General features: G+C 46.7%; 2 protein-coding genes across 8 annotated transcripts in view; one reads left to right on the forward strand and one right to left on the reverse strand.

The window, feature by feature from the left end:
• The window catches only part of MFSD13A (major facilitator superfamily domain containing 13A), a 13,565-nt gene extending 3,864 nt beyond the window's left edge, over nucleotides 1–9,701 (reverse strand). For 3 of the 7 annotated variants that reach the window (XR_004082570.1, XM_031063691.1, XM_031063665.1), the window contains exons 1-6: nucleotides 9,659–9,701; nucleotides 8,400–8,470; nucleotides 3,713–3,981; nucleotides 3,165–3,244; nucleotides 1,914–2,363; nucleotides 932–1,049 (exon numbers count right to left, since the gene is read on the reverse strand). Coding sequence is in view for 6 of the 7 variants with exons in the window: in XM_031063691.1 (XP_030919551.1) it covers nucleotides 932–1,049; nucleotides 1,914–2,363; nucleotides 3,165–3,244; nucleotides 3,713–3,877 (813 nt within the window). In the remaining variant the exon portion in view is untranslated. Of the gene's footprint in view, nucleotides 1–931; nucleotides 1,050–1,913; nucleotides 2,364–3,164; nucleotides 3,245–3,712; nucleotides 3,982–8,399; nucleotides 8,471–9,658 lie in introns of those variants that run through there. The other 4 variants (XM_031063680.1, XM_031063687.1, XM_005417332.2 and 1 more) reach the window with 4 other exon arrangements.
• Nucleotides 9,702–9,963: 262 nt separating this feature from the next.
• CUNH10orf95 (chromosome unknown C10orf95 homolog) overlaps nucleotides 9,964–17,159 on the forward strand; it is an 11,138-nt gene continuing 3,942 nt past the window's right edge. Inside the window, exon 1 of the mRNA XM_031061351.1 lies at nucleotides 9,964–10,025. The gene's annotated coding sequence lies outside the window, so the exon portion shown is untranslated. The remainder of the gene's footprint in view (nucleotides 10,026–17,159) is intronic.

Raw genomic sequence — 17,159 nt, forward strand, 5'->3', positions numbered from 1 at the left:
CAGCAGGAACAGCAGTGAGAAAGAACAGAAAAAGCTAACAGCCCTCTGGGCTCTGTTGTCCTAGGAGCCCCATGCCAAAGGATCATGCAGGATAGGCCTGGAGTACTTCAGCAGAGCAAGACCTTGGCTGTGACATTTCTGACACTGCTGGCTGAGACTGCAGAGCTGCAATGCCATCAGCTATGCCCACTTTGTGCCCAAGTCACCCCCACTGCCCAGCTGTACAGTACAGTGGTGCTAGGGCAGACAGGGCCAGCAGGTGACAGCAGTGACCAGAGGCTCGGAGAGACAGTGGCATGGCAGGAGGGAGGAGGCAGCCGGCAGGAGGACATCGGTAAGGCAGTGAGGCTTGAACACAAAGATGCAGACCAGCATCTGCCTGAGGGAAACTGACAGATCCTCAGGGAGCCATGACTGCAGCACACAAAGCTGGGCAGGCTGCCTGCATTTGGTAGTCATCACTGAAGAGGATGAGGAACAGAAATGGTAAAAGCCAGCTGAGAGATGGATCCAGCTGGACAGCGAGAACAGTGATGTGAGCCTCAGGAAAACAGAAAGGGGAAGGAGACTGTGCTGACAGCCACGCTAGCAAACAGCACTCCTAAACTCATCCCCTCTGTGAGCCAGGCCCTGTGCTTCTGCACCCCATATGGGCTGCACAGAGTTCAGTCAGCCCCCATAACCCAGCCTACGCTGCAGAGAGAGGAAGGGGCACCCCACAGCTTGCTCAGGAAGTATCCTCAGTCACAAGCAAGGAGAGTGGCTACCAGCTGCTGAATCAGCCAGCATGTGCAGGAGGCTCCAAGAGCAAGTGGGTGCTGGGAACATCTCTGCCCTTCCTCAGGAACTTACATACTGCTGAATCATCCATCACAAAGAGCCAGAGCCAGCACTCATCCTCTGAATTGCAGTGTGTCACTTCTGTGCCTACCTGGATGAGATTCATGCAGACAAACCAGAGGAAGTTGCGATGCCGGGAGAGCTGCTGGAGATACTCTGCCAGGGTGATCCTCTTCTCCTGGGGGACGGAGAGTTTCTCAATGTACAGCCTCAAGGAAAAGGAGGGATAAAAAGCAACCATAAATCCCTCAGACCAAGACAGAGTCACCAGCTCCCCTGTGTAGATGCAGAGCTGTCTCTCCTCAGCCCCCATCCTGACCTTTCATATTCCTGGACCAATCAAAACATTGGAGTCTATAACTTGATTGCTTATTGCTAGTAAGAAGCACAGGCAACAGGTTTCCCAAAGAACATCTGTCTTCTTAACACAAAATTCACTTTTCTCTCCAGAAATGCATTCTCCTCTTATCAGCCATTCCACTATACATACGTTCCTCTTCCAGGTTCCTGCAGTTAGCTCACCTGGCAGATCTCATCAGGATCTGCTGCTACTACAGCATAATGCTGGCAGCTCATAACAAGAGATGACAAGTGAGGCAGCCCAAGGAAGGAGCTGAACAGCGAAAATCAGCTTGGCTTGGCCTACCAACAGCCCAGCCACTATCAGGCAACTGAACTGAGTGACAGGGAGAGACATTCACTGGTCCAATTCCATAGGGCATGGGCAGCAATGCCGTCTCATGCTCAAGCACGAATGCTTTCATAAGGTGCTTCTGACATTCTACCACTCACAGGCCTCACTGGGTGCTCTAGACATGAACTCATTTTGTGTTCCAAACACTGGCCATACAGCAGGTTAGGCCTCTGCCTCCAGTTTGGACTAGGACTGACACAAGACAGTTTTGTTCTATTTTCACAGGAGCCAGTGTGACAGCCAATTCTGAAAACTGTATCAATAGACAAGAACGAGAGATAATTAACAAATTTTGCCTCATTCTGGATATTCTCACACATTTAGTTTGCTGCAGATCTATGTCAGGCCTTTGTCCCTGCTGAGAATTCGTGACCCTTACTCTTTCAGGGTTGATTCCTGGTCCCATTTTGCTTTCCCATCAGCCTGAAACCGCTGGCGGAGCAGCTGCGTGGAGAGGGTGAAACCAGCAATGGAGCAGAGGGCCAGCAGGACGCAAAATACGCGAAAGGAAAAGAAGTCCTCCTTGTTCCACACTGCATAGGACATGAAGACAGACAGGGAGCCTATGGCACTGAAGAGAGAGCAGTAGAAGTTGAGGCTAGTCCTGTCTTTTGCTGAAACAGCCAGGTCTGCAAGCAAGGCGTTGTGATGGAGGTCAACCATGGTGAGAAAGCTGTCATACATGCAAAGGCAAAGGAGGAACTGCAAACCAGGATGAGCCCAGGAAACCCAGAAAGAAAGGAAAGAAATGGCAAAGAGGGGGCCATTGTGGCTTAGTGCTCTGAGCCTCTTCAGAACTACTTCAGGGGACGAAATCTCTGCTCCTGCCCTGCAACAGAAGAAAAAAAAATATTTTACATACCTGGACAAAACCCTGCATGATCACATATTCTTCCTCTCCAAGGAAGTCATGTAAGTGCCACAGACACAAATACAGCTTTTGTTCAAGTAACAACCACCCACATCAGATACCTTCTCAGCTAATAGTGAATACACTGAAAATATGGGTTTAAGAAAGCCAAAAAGGGATTTTTTTCTCAGAGCATTTGTCTCCCTGACAGTGCAGTACTGTCTGCACTTTGTGCAATGTAAATGATTTTCACGACTTTTTACTAGTTTCAGGAAGCCACACCACTATTTTCATTAAAATGTTGACATAAATACATGAGAAATGCTAATGGCCAACAATACAGAGCTGTCTTGCCTTCCATCCTATACAGTTTGGGAACAACTGGTCTAAGGCATTCCATGTGGAAATACCTGTACTTTTCCCCCTTGTGCCTCCCAAACCATGTACAGACACTCTCTAACACCCCATTAACAGGCTTGCTCATATAGCAGGGGCTTGAGATTTTAGACGCCCATATTTTAGGTTCTGCACCACTCATGACTGCTAAGGGTTAGGGCCACATCCACCCAATAAGTGTGTGTGACTTTCTCTAAAAAGGCAAGTACTGAAACAACATTTATGAGCACTGAACTTCAAAGATGCCACGAAAAGGACGTATTTAAGAGTTCCATGCCCAGTAAGCTATTCCCACGCCATCATTTTAAAGCTGCCAATTTGACATCATCTTCCCCAGAGACTAAACAACTTCCCAGACTCTTCTGAAAGCAGAACTTCACTTACTGCTGTGTGCTAAGGAATACTCGGTCACTCAGCCAGCCAAACAGAGGGTCATTGAGGCTGTTCCAGATCAGAAACACTGTCTAGGAAAGAAAACAGGATAGTGAAATAAACCACAGGACAGTGAAACAAACCACAGGACAACTCCGTTCTGCCACCAAAGCAAGCAGTGCTGAGCTGGCATGGTGAGCTACCAGCAGGAACTGTCCCAGCACACCTTCCCTGTCCGATCACCACTGTATGATGCCCCTGTCTGGGGCAACTGGCAGTAAGACCAGTGGTTTTCACTGCTTATGAAACACCCCAACATCCCCAGAGGAAAGGCAGTCTTAAGAACAAAGTTTCTGCATTTTCTGTCCCAGCTTGTTCTATTTTTATGTAAGTGGGAAAAACTGAAAAGTCCAAGTTAGCACTTGGAAGGCTCCCTTGCTCCCTCTCCAAAAGGGAACACTGCTGTTACAACTAACAGTTTTCACATTTCTAGCAAGGAGCAGTCTTGGTTTCAGAGTTTCCTACTTAGAGAGTGCAGAAGCCAATGGAAAAAAACTAACCTCTCCTATCCAAAAGGACAGTTTATCAATCTTGTAAACAGAGACGAAGGTGTCCACATAGTACAGGAGGAACACATTGTGCAAAATGGAAACAAAGAGCGACAGAGACCCGTAGATCACTGCAGTGGGCAAATGGAAAAGACTAGCCAGCAGTCGCAGCCCCATGTTGGTGCAGTCAGTGTTCAGCTCCTTCAATCACCTCCATTTCAGGTGAGATGTCTTCTCCCAACACCTACTACATCTTTGATGGGGCCACTCCATTGTTGCTCCTGTAGGAGAGAAAAAAAGAAATAAAATAAAATGAAAACAGATTCATTTTCTTAAATAAAGGTGAATCAAGTTAATTGGTAAATCTTTGTATGCAGCAATCAGAATTTGTATTGTTTTGAGGAGCTGCTACAAAGTGGATTGGAGGGGATTTAAGAGACTAGAAGCTGTCTGCTGCACTAAAGCTGTTTCATTAAGCTGAAGCCAGGCTGTGGGCTCCTGGGGGTATGGCTGCCTCCTCCTAAGCAGCCTGCCCTGTCCTTTACCCTGTAATGTTCTTTGTCATCCAGCAAGCAGACAATTAATCCAGCTCTTTAAAGGCAAGGTCAGAGGAAGAATCAAGCCAGATAGCTGCAAACAATAGAGCAGCCTTCAGAAAACACACCTAGTCACTGGTATTTTTAGGTACTCATGTACATTTTTATCCAAATAAAAATGACAAGAGCTGTGATGTAACCTCACATGTGCACAATGCTTTCCCTAGGCAGTCACAGCTTACTGCACCTGGGTTGGCTCAGACAGCAGTTATTTATGGTGAGCAGTGCTGCTGCTTTGTGGCATGAAGAGACACAACCAAAACACAATTGCAGCAGGCATGCTGCCATCATGCAATAAAAGTAACCAAAAGTGCCTTAGAAGTTTTCCAGCTTGTCTTGGAGTGACCTAAGTCTTAGGACCATAGCCTGAAATAAAGATGCTTTGGCTGGACAGCAATATACAGAGAAATAAAACATGTGGACACAGCAGCCTTAGACCAGAACAAGTCACTGTATATTCACAAGGGGCTGAGTGTGAGAGGAGGACTCCTCACACCTGCACTGACTGGAGCTTGTGGCCAGGAGCTGAGGCCAGAAATGTTCTCTTGTGCTTTTCAGGCTGAGCTCTCTCTCACACACCAGTTGCTACAGACCCAAGACAAAACACAAGGCACTTATGTGAGACATGAGGGTTTCTTAAACCAGTACAAGCCAGCTTCTCCAGCCCATGCCATCATGCCCTGTTCACAGCACACACACGAAGGGTGACAAAAAGGTTGTTATCTTGGCACTGTCAAAAGCAAGATAAAGGGCTGTGTGCCACTCCTGTTTCAGCCTTCCAGGGTCTGCATTCACCCAACTCAGATACATCATGGGGGCTTTGCAATGTGGGGTAAGACTGAACACATAAGAAATAGGAACCTACGCACCACACCATCATCTTGGGCTTGCAACACCAGCTGCAGCAAGTCCAAGCAGGAAATCAAGCAGAAGAATAAATGTCTGGGTATGAAACCTGACGAAAGGCCAGTCCCATTCAGCATTTCCCTGAAGCCACGAGCCTGACCACTTCTAGGCAAGATTAGAAAAGCAAAAATAACCATCTGCTCTGCCTAGGCCAAGGAATTCCTCATAACTAGTTCAGAAGGAGCAGGAACAGCATTTGTTCCAATCAATTACATCACTAGATTGAAACTGCACCTCAGTTCCACTCCCAGCCAAAGCACTAGACCTCAACTGGATCCAACTGCAGAGCCCTTGTGGAGCTCAGACACCATTCTGCATCCCTGCCAGGCCAAAACCCATGGCCAGAGAAAAGGAAGACACTGCTTGGAAGAGAATTCAGCCAGACAATGAACCTTTATAGACATAATTAAAGACAGACAAGCCTCAAGGGGAAATTTCATTTTGTATGGTCAAGAATTAGAAAGGAGTCACAATGCCTAAAGACAAAGGTTAAGAAGAAGGGAGAGTTAAGGCAAGAGCTAAGTCCTCTGTCCCAGAGGTAAGTTCTCTGTCTCTCACCAAAAGTCTTCTGTGGAGGACCGACAGAAGAGCAGATGAAGACGTCGGAGTGCTGGGCCCCTTCATGGAATTGTCAGGATGCAAGAACTGGGAACACTCACTGTAACTAACAGGGAGTCAGCTTAAAATATTTCTTTACCTGGCAGGTAGTAAACACCTGACATTCACTACCAAAGGATATTAGAGAGCTGGGCAGCAGCTTCAAAGGATTAGACAAATTCACAGAAAACAGCTGCACACAAACAGCTACTAAAGGGAACAAGGCAGGGAAATCTCCTCTAACCACCCCAAGCCAGCTATGCAGGCTGGGGGCGGACAAGTGGAAAGGCCATAAATGGTGCCCAGACTCGTGTGCTCTCCCCCTAAACAGCATCTCCTGCTGCCACCGTGGGGCAGGATATGGGGACAGACAGACTAACAGTGTGACCTACTAGAGTGATTCTTAACCTGGCCTTGCCTTTGCTATCCAAAACCTGAGTGAGAGAGCCTGCTCAAGACTTGGTCTCAGTGCTGCACTTCATGCGGTCCCCATCCAAAAAGTGCTTCACTGAGCACATGTTGCACAAACCACAGCTGTTGAAATTTCCAGAGACACCTCATTTTGTCATATAAATGCTACAGGGCTGTTCAAAGAGGGTGAAGTTCCACTTCCTTTCTTTGTGCTCCCTCATCACTCCCTCACAGATGTGCAACCTCTCCAGCCAGCTGATATTTGCCAGTGATGTCACTTTTGCTAGGATAGTCATTAGGTCATTTGATAGATATTTTTTCCCTCGTCATCTGCAAATGTGCAGCTAAAAGGAAACAAATCACAGTTGTCTGTAAAAAGCAGATTTCACTTCTACACCCAAAGCTCTGTGTTACTGCCACACTGGTATTTTCATAACCTTTTCCTTGGGATGGAGAATTATTCATGGAGTATGTCAGAACTTTTCAACATGAGGCTGTAAGAAGGACTGGGAAAAGGAGCTGCAGGAGGGAATAGCCATCATTCATTCACACTGAACCTCTAACACAGTCATAAAGCAACAAGCTCATAAATTAAAAAGCAATGAGTCTTTATTTGAGAAACTTCCTCCTCCGCATTTGACATCTGGCTCCTGCCAGTGACGTCCACAGATCTTATCTTCCTGAGGAGGATGTTGGAATACTAACTACCAGGAAAGCACTGCTTTTGTTTGAGAGTGCTGGCATCCAGCTGTGTCTGGAACACACCACAGCTTGGGGCTCACACATGTGCTCTAAGTTCCTAGCCAGCTCACAGCTGGATGCACCGAGTCCCTGTGTCCCGTGGTGATTCAGCAATGCTTTGGCCTTACTACAAGGCTGAGCTCCAGCCTTCCACAGCTGAAGCCACTTGTACTGAGCCAGCAGCAGAGCCATACATGTGAATCTTGGCTCAAGCCAGCCTTTTAAGCAGGGCCAGATGATTTTTATGTGCTCAAGTTGCCACTCAGCAACCTGAAACAGCCATCTGCAGACCTGCCTGCAGTATCAGGATGGCTCTCATGTTCATTCTCCCCTGTGTGGGTAATGCAGGCTGGAATCCCAAATAATACTTCAGGATATGTCTGTGCTTGCTTGAGCTGCCACTACACTGCCTCTGCTGCATATTCTGCCTTTTGAGGGGCTTACTAAGCCAGCTCCGTATGTCTGCAACTGCCACACAATAAATCCACCAGCAGTTGGAAAAAGCACCTGAGAGAAAACCCTATTTATAGACATTTGGCACAGCCAGACAGGACTGGGCTGCTGGGGGTCTGGCCCCACTCACAGGGAAGCTGGGCTGGAGCTGCACCTGTGGAAGAGCTGATGTCCTGTGACCTGTCCCAGCAAAACACCTGGTGCTGGGCACATCAACTCCTCCCAGAGCCTGCAAGTGACAGTCACAGATGTCTTTGTCTGGTCAGGGTTATCTGTCAGTAACCAGCCCATTTTGTGAGCACAGACCAGGTTCTGCACACTCCTTCCCTTCCACATATGGTACCCCAGGACACCCCCACAATACATCTCAGAGGGTCCTCACCCCACGAAGCTACCTGTATTCTGGCAGAACTCTGTCAGTAAAACAAGAAATTCCCCCACAGAGCTATGGGAATGAATGAAACCAAAAAAGCCTCCACTTAAACAAAAAAATACCTCTCAAAATCCTATTTCTGTCCTAGGAAAGCCCCCTCCTAGATATACACTTCATAAAATTTAGGCTCCTCTGACAAGACTTTGATATTGTGCACCCTTTTAGAGATGAATATAACTCCAAGGCTCTCAGTTTCTCCACTCCATACTTCTCCTGAAACCCTCCTAACACCCTCAGATAATCCCTTAGTAACAAGGACTCTTGAGGGAACATTAAACACAATCCTGTGTGAAACGTGAACAAACATCCCAAAGCAGGCTCCCAGCAGCTTTGTATCTGATGTGTGAAGAAATTAAAACTTTGAAACCACCTGGATCAGGCATGGAAATATGACTGAAAGAGGTTATGAGGGCATTTCCCAGTACTGTTTACCAATTCAACAATTGATGACTGTGCATCATAAGGTTAAGTAATACCCTTCTTATCACAAGCAATCATATGCTTCCATCATCCCTGCTGAGTTCATACATGCAAACACAACTGCCACACAGACAATTAATACCTTGAACCAGCTGGTAGCTTCCATGGAGCTGTGCTCCAGCTGAGCAATCTTGTTCAATCACATCTCATGGCCTAATAAGAACACAAGGTTTGTCAATATAGACATAACAGGGCAGATCTCATAGCCTTGGAACTTGGCAAGGCTTTTACCTTAACAACACGCAACATCCTCTGTCTAAAGAACTCATTGTCTTACAGTGTAAAGGAAGTGTGTTAGATGTATTAAAAAACTTGTTCCTGATCATTTGCTGCCAATATACATTCTAATCCTGTAATAGACCTCACAGCACAAGGATGGGAACCAATGCCTGGTAACTCTGGCCTCAAATTACAAAACTAGAAGTAAATTTGAAAACTTCATTGGAAACAAAAGCCAAGATTTGCTTCAAAGGAGCTATAAGAGGGGATTACTGCCTGTTCTTTGTTAAGATTTAACAGGAAACTCCAGGTGAGAAGCAACTTTCCCCACTCTGCCAAGTGCAGCCACCAGGAGTTTCAGCTACACATCTTCCCGGGAACAGGGATTCCCTTCACCTGTGCAACCTCCCAGGGCACCGTCCCTCCGCAGGGCCCCGGCTGCAGCCATAAGGCCACAAGGCCACACACAGGTCACCAACTGCAGCCGCTGGCCTCCTGTGCGGGACAGCAGCACAGGGAGCCAGGCTGGACACGGGGACACCGTGACTTTGGACATGCGCTGCCATCCCTGTGCCCCATCCACAGGCACCCTCCACGCTGAGGGGAGGCCTGGCAACCCTGGCAGAGGAAGGGGCGGCCAGGCAGAGGCGCTGCCATCCTTCCCTGGTGGGCTCTCCCGCAGGCTCCATGGCAGTGAGTTGAAGCCTGCCAGGTGAGGGGAAGGCGTAGCAGGGACGCCAAAGACCCGCGGCACACTCCAGGAGAAGAGGGCGATACCAGAACCGCCTCTCCTTGCCGGGAGGCAGAACCCACCAGCTCTAGGACAGAGCGCCCTGCCCACGGGCACTGACACCAGGGAGCGACGGTACCCCCTGGCCCGAAGTGGGATAACCCACGATAACAGAGGGAATGTCCGCCAGGGCTCTACCACTGCAGGGAAGGGGGGTGCCCCCTACCCCGCAGAGGCGCCCCCCCGGGGGGTAGTGTCTCTCCCACCCTACCCGAAGCACCTTACTGAGCGGAAGAGGGCTCCGCCACCCTACCACACTACGGGTAGAGAGACAGACCGGGATAAGCGATGAGGCAGAAGAGACGCCCGCGCGCCGCCTCGGCACCTCCTACCTGCGTCCGGTACCGGCGCTCCCCTGCCGCTCTGCCGTCATACATCACGGTCGCGCATGCGCGCCCCCAGCCCCGCCCCGCGGCCATTTTACGTCCTGGCAAATGAAGCCGCCGGCATCTCCCGGCAGCCATCGCGTGTGAGGGCACTCTGCTCCCTTATTTGCATATCCCCGCCCCCAGCCGCAGGAGCCTCTCTGGTGCGGCGCCGCCTCTATGGTCAGTCCGCCCGTCGCCATGGAAACGCGGCCTGGCCGGAACGCCAGCGCTTGGAGTCAGGGAATCGTGAATCATCGTGGAATCATCAATATTGATGAGATCTTCAAGTTTACCCAGTCTACCCGCCAGCCCAGCGCCACCACTGTTACCTGTAAGCCACTAAACTGTATCACCCACTGCCATTTCCAGAGACCACTTGAAAACCTCCAGGGATGGCAACTCTACCACCTGTGCAACCAGTTCTAATGCTTGATCACTCAAACGAAAAATATCTAATATTTAATCTGAATCTCCACTGTCCCAGCTTGAGGTCATTTCCTCTGTCCCTCTCACTGTAGGCACAGTAAAAGGGACCAACCTCTGCCTCATCACAACCTCCTGTCAGGGTTTGTAAAGAGCAGGGAGGTCCCCCCAAAGCCTCCTCTTCACCAAAGAGCATGTGCCAAGCTGCAGAACGATTAGTGGGAACAAAAATATATACATGTCTGCTTCGGAAGGTGGGGCAGTAATCCAGCAAATATCCTGTCTCTGGTCTTAGTAATCAGAGACTTGCATTTCTCTCCCATGATTAATTTCCATTCATCCTGTGTATTTCCGAAAATAGGGACTATTATTGTCCATTATCATTTAAGATCTCTCTGTGGCCCTTTCTCTCAAAGAAGCAACTCCTATGTTCAGTATATGTATCACCTTTGGTCTCTCACTGCAACAGTTGCTTCCATTAAGCTGTTCTCAAATTTTACCAGGGGAAATATCACCACGAAAAAATTGAGGCAAAAGCCAATTGCTGTGCACAGAAAAGTATTATTGCACCCTATTACATACCAAAGGTTTTGCACATTAGACTTACTAGTAGCTTCTTAAGCAGGTCATTTTTATAAATTCCTAGAAGCCAGACAACTAATTGTAATCAACATGGTTTGTAATTAAAGAGTGATTTGTAGGTATTTAGCTTCAGCTATTGAGATCACCTGCAGCAGAGCAAGACATAAGGCACTAATCAAAGAATCATTTAGTTTGGAAAAGATCTCTAAGATCACAGAATCAGTAAGCATCCCAAAGGAGCTGCATTACTGCTGCTGTTGTGCTGGGTGATGATGAGCTGACCCTGCAGAAGGAGTCACCCATTTAAAACTCCTGTGGAGATTTCTGTCTGTAAAGGTCCTGCACAGTGCAGGTGCTTACAATAAGGTAGTGCTGATGGGAGCCACTGATATGGCTTCTTACTTAATTACAATCTGGATGAGCTGTGAGTACAAATACCAGCTTAGCTGTGGCTGGGTGTGAGTAAAAAGCTTGGGGGGAAGTAGCACTAAGAGAAAAGTGGTTTATTTTTGTAGTATTTAATGGAGGTTCTTTTCTGTGTTAGTTAGTCTGTTGCTTTAAAGGTTATAGTTCTTTAAGTTTTGCTGACTTGAGAAAGAACCTGAAGTTTTGGTGAGTGTGTTTATGGTTTTTCTATGCTGGCTTTATGTACTGATTTTAGCTGCTTCTTTACCTATGTCCTGTATCCTTGTTCCCTGTCTGAGCATGTAGTGTAATTGCTGAAGGAATGAGCCTCCTGTTGCCATCTTACAGTATAAGGGCATGTTCAGACAGGTTTTGCTGCCTTGGTTACCCCAGGAAAAGCTTCCATTAGGTCTAATGTGGTATCTTAGGGCATCTCCTTACTCTCTGTGTTCCCTAAGGTACTTGAGTTAAAAAGAGCCTGTGGAAACTAACCTGCCTTCTTGGGATCAGGTTGTGTATCCTACTGTTCCTTGTTTAAGTGAAGGCATTCTCCTGGTTGTCTTTTCTCCACATGTGAGTACATATATGCCAAGTAAATCTCCCTCTGTGTTCTGCACTTATGGACTGGGCTGTTTTGCAATGTTTCTGCAGTTATCCACTACTTTCAATGTTTGCAGCAGTAGAGCAATGCATGACTGAGATGTTCTGTATTTTGCCTGGCTTCTTAAAAACACAAATCCCTTTGCAGCTGGTGCCCTTTTCACATCTGTTGTTTGATCATGTGGGTGCCAGTTCATGTATAGTAGCATAACTTGGCTGTAGTATTGACTCCAGCCAGTGCTCTACTCTGTAATATTCCTAGCACCACCTGCTTGTGAAAGATACTAATGTAAATCATTATTGTTGTGTGATGAGAGGCTTTAAACACTTTAATTTGGAAAAAATGACACAGAAAAGCCTTTGAATGATTGTATTCCAGGAAACACAAGTTTTTCTTTTGATTCCTATTTAAAAAAATCAATAATGTTATTTGTGAGCAATGTTCTGTATTGTCTAAAGACCATAACAGAAGGTAGTTGGTTGGGTTTTTTTAAAGTTTTAACAAAGTTGTAGATCAGCAGATGCTGCAGCTGTCTGCCTTGGGAATGCAATAAGAGCAGTATTCCCATGGGTAGTTCTAGCTCAGATGTTTGAACTTACACTAGAAATGCAGCGTGTGTTGCTGTTGTAACAGAAAACGCCCTTATATGCCAGAGGGGTATGTTGTATGTAATACAACCCCAAAGAGTGGATAGTCTTTCCTGCCCTATCCTACTGTTTAGGGTGTTGACACTCTGGGAAGACGTAGTGTAAGTGCATAAGATAATGCCTTCTGTACTTCTGCATATCTATCTTCAATGCAGGATATGTGGGAATAGGATCTAAGATCTAAATAGGATCTATTTAAAGAAGAAAGAGTTAAAATGCAAATAGTTTTCTGTGACACTGGTATTTGTCAACAGAGGAAGCCCACTATGGGCACAACCAGGCTGTGTCATCCATTAACTCCTTTGCAGGATACCAGGAGACTCTCCCAAGAGCACTTCAAGGACAAAGACTTGTAATCGAGCTAGCTGTGAGAGTAGGATGCTGTGGAAGTACAAAACATGTTGCTCTGTTATGCAAACTGTCTTTGTGTAAGATAAGAAAGTGCTGGTAGGTAACTGGAGCTGGGCATGGGAATTAAGGCTGGAATTGAATGATTTGTCTTAGAGTGTGTAAAGTAAACACTATATAACCAGGACGAACCAAATAATTATGGAGTGCCTGAAGCAGCTCTTGCAGGGTAAAACCTTTCAAGGCCACCTGCACTGTATCAGTAATGCCACGTAAGGCTGAGATTACCAAGGTAACGATATTGGAATTGTCAGGCTTAATTATGGATGTGGCAAAACTGAGGAAGAAACAATCTGGGTGGATTGGCTGTTTGGGAGGAGACTGAGGTAAAGGAAGTGTGAATGTGGCAGAAAAAGTGGATTCTGAAATTAGAGAATAATGTATAAAATGAGACAAAGGTGAGATCAGCTGGATGAAGGATTACAGGTGTCTGGATGATAGCGAAGCCTGAGGACCCAAGCTCACAGGAATGCTGAAGTGATGCTCCTTGAACAACCTGCTGGACTCTACATCAGGTCTATCCTGGAAAGAATTGTTGTGGGAGGGTAGAGCAGAGTGGGTAGATGTGCATCCTAGTGCTAAGTGGTGTGGGAGGGAAGGGTGACTCAACAGCATCATGTGTGGTTCGTAAGACTTGATTAGTAGCTTCATAGCTGTGTGCAAAGTGATATAAATAGCCATGAGATGTTACTGGTGCATTAATGAGGTTATTGATAATTTAGTTGACTTATTGGTGTGCTTGATACAATTAGTGCCCTGAGTCTGTTCCCTCAACACTGTAATATGAAGGGGAATAGCTGGGCAGAAGACACAGCTGGGGGCTCAGCTAGGACCTCCTCATTTGGAAGCTTTACTGAACTGGTACTGAGATCTTTTCTTTGAAGAAGTTGTGTGGATGGAGATGATGCATGTCAGATGAACTCTTGAGTGAGAGGAGGAGCAGGTCTGTGCAGGCTCTGTTTTAACATGGAGGGGATCCTTAGGACTGAATGCCATGAAATACACATTAAAATATGCTCAACTAAAGAAAAAAAGAGTACTGTCTAAATACACAACTGCATCTGGGAAAGGGTTTAATTGAGAAATAACATGGTGGCTGGGATACTGAGACATATTTGAGGAAAGGGCACCTTTTGACATAAAGGGTGCCTGCAGTTGTTACTGGGAAGATGAGAATGGTGGTGGTGGAAGCTTTAATAACACAGGAGTTAGGCTAAGCTGAAAGGAGAATGTGTCAGAAACTGTGGAGTATATCCAAAATGTATCCTCTGGTGCAGCAGATGCATACCCAGGGAGAGGCTGAAGAGGTGACAGTGTCAGGATCACCTTGGCAGCAGCAGGGATGTTTTCTAGAGCCTTGCCTGCTGATGCAGTCACCCTATGGTAACATTCATCATGTGTTATTCTTGGTGGCACAGCTGTTCCAGAGCTGCTGTGTTACCCAGCAGCTGCAGTCAGAGTAGGAGGGGCTGCTCCAAGCTTCTCTGTCACCAGTGAGTTGCATTTGACTGTTATTTGAGCAGACTTATGCAGGAAGGTGGTTTTTGGATAATGGCTGTCAAGTAAATACTTGCTCTGCAATGACTTGGCCATTTCCTGGTGTTTTGATTTCATACAGAGTCTGGGCTTTGCACAGACCTCAGAAACAAATGCCAGACCCACACCAGACTTCAGTGCTTTCTGGGAATGTTGCTTTGAATAGCTGAACTGGATCTATTCCCTCTTCAAAGGGCCTCTGTAAGGGTTGACTGACTGTAGTATGTATTAGCTGCTATTTCCAGAGTTACCAATGCCAGCTGGAGCTCTTTTCTTCATGGTGCACTAGTAACAGCAGGGTGAGACTGGTGTCTTCTGGCTTCAGAAGTTAAATTCTCCCCCTTGGCTGAGCTGAAGGGATTGTTCATGGAGCTCTTATATCAGCTGTGCTTGTGGTATTCTTCCAGTTGGCTTGGGCAGTGAATTAATTCCTGATAGAAATGAGGTGAGAGGAAACAGGGTCAGAGCCCCAGCACTGCTGGGGGAGTTCCTCAGACTGGGTTAGTGATGTGTGGAGCCTTGTTTTCTACAGCACTGATTTGTATTGCTGTTAATCACTGCTTCTGCGGGTACCTTAAACTGGGGATGATGCAGTCACCCCTTGTGTGAGTATTTAACACTTTTTGGAGTACTTTGCTGGGGCAGTATGGGTTGATTTTTCTCTTGCAGAGTGTAGCAAAATGTGGTGCTATTTTATGTTTGGGGGATGAGTGGCTTTGTGTTCAAAATTCAAGTTTTTCCATTATTTAGCAGTAGTAGTATGGGAATCTGGTCCTCTAGATAAAAACTAAGGCCTGAAAAGGCCCAGCTTTTAAGAGCTTTTGCATTTTCCTTGAATTCCTGTGTTGCTGCCAGGCATGTCTGGCTAAGAGAAAGCATCCCATTTAGGAAGGCAGCCAGGTGCCTCTGTCCTGAGGATCCCTATGGTGGTGGTGCTTTCCCACCTCCCCAAGAAGTACTTGGGAGTCTTCTCCTGGATGAGTTTTATTGAAAAGACTTCAAACCAAGCATGACCTTAAGCTGGCAATAAAGGGATAGAAGTGATAAGGAAAAATATGAAACTGCTTTGTCATGATCTTCTCCCACGCACTATCTCCAGCTACCAGGATGCTGGATAAGTGTGTGGGACTGACACCAGAGTGATGGAAGACAAACCTTGGCTGAATAAAAACATTCAGTTTTAATATCTCACTTTAAGCAGTCCTTGAAGTTGGTTTTTTTTTCTTTTTTTTTTTTAAAGTCTTTACCAAAGCTTTGTAAGGTGGCAACAATTCTGCAGACTCTGGTCAAAATGGGGAGACTTACTGGAAATAACTCATTACTTCTTCATCCTCTTGGCTGGGGGAAATTTGTCCTTTTGCAGTATTCATCCCTGTACCCTTGGGAGTTGTTACAGAGTAATGGCAGGAGATCTGTGGTTTTTTGGTGGGGTGGGGAGAGGAGGAGGAGGTCAGGAAAAAAGCTAGAAAGAATAGTCTGAAAGCTTGAGTGCTGGAACAGAGGAAAGGATAACTTAATGGTATCTTCATTTGTGAGCTGATCACAGGGCTATGGAATGAGGTGAGAACAGTCTGGGTTGAGAGTTACAGTAAATTAGATAGTCATGTCCTCTCCCATGGGCCTAATGTCTCCACAGTTGTGTTGGCTTGCAGCCTATTCCCTGAGGCAGTATCTAAACCCATCCAAACTGCCAGCCTGACCTGAGGACCCTGCTTCTGCTGGACAGAGGACTTGGTGAAACCAGTCTCTCCAGACATGTGACATACTTCTATGGAGTTTCACATGTTGGGTATTGTGGCACACCTGTGTGGTGGTACTGCCCATAATACAGTCAGGCTCACTTCAGTCTCTCTCCTACAGAATGTGAAGTCTGGCATGGAATTTAATATTTATTTTCTCTGTTTTCTGTAGCTCACAGTGGTCTCTTGTGTTCCACAAATACCTAAAAAGAAAGATCACCAAATTCATAGCTAGCTTAGGTGATAGCAAATCTCTACTGCCCCAAGATGTTCAGAAAAGCCATGGTCTTCTGTATTTTTAGCAGGTAATTTCTGCTGCTTTAGATTTAAGGAAAGCCCTACCAGACTTAGGCATTTCTCTTTTAACTAGTGGTGGTTTCATCACCTGTAGTAACTGAGAGGGCTGAAACAAAAGCTTCTCTTATCAAATATCCTCTCTAGTTTTGTATTGCAAACATTGCTTGGTTGCTCCATAGCAACTCTATGCGGGGCAGCTGGTGTGAAGCATGCTTTGCTTGGCAGGCCTTTTTTTGGGAGCTGTGGTGTCAGTCCCCTTGACCTCCACCAAGATGTCTGAGGAGGGAAAGGCCCTGCCAGATGACTGGGGCAGTGGGTAAGGGAATTGCTGGAGTCAGCTCTGGCGAGCCTGAGAACAGTCTGCAGTATCATGTTCTCACCAAGAAGAGATGACAATCTTATGTTAGTTTTCTGTGACTATCTTTGGAGTTTTCTCTCCTTTTCATTGTTCCTGGTGTCTCTTTCAGCACCAGCCAAGTGGGATCTGAACCCTTTTCCAGCAAGGCCAAAACTGCTGGAAAGGCTTAAAAGGAGAGGCTGCCTTGTCTCTTGCTGTGTTGGCCCCTTGTTGTTCCCTGCTGCCAACCACTGCTCCCAGTGCCCTGGCATGGGGAGGCTTGGCTCCCAGGCACAGCCTGCTGTCTGCCCATCCAGGCTTTCTGTCTGTGCCACCAACACTTGGCATGTATTGATGGATGTCAGTGGCTCTCGGGAGCAGGCAAGCATTTAGCAGAGTTCAGCTCAGGCTTTAAGGACTGCTTTGCCTGTTCCTGCTCAGGACATTCAAGTGCTTGGTTACAGATGTGGTGGTTTTTTAATTTATTCCC

Source organism: Geospiza fortis, unplaced genomic scaffold, assembly GCF_000277835.1.
Source record: "Geospiza fortis unplaced genomic scaffold, GeoFor_1.0 scaffold130, whole genome shotgun sequence".
In the NCBI taxonomy this organism is placed as follows: domain Eukaryota; kingdom Metazoa; phylum Chordata; class Aves; order Passeriformes; family Thraupidae; genus Geospiza; species Geospiza fortis.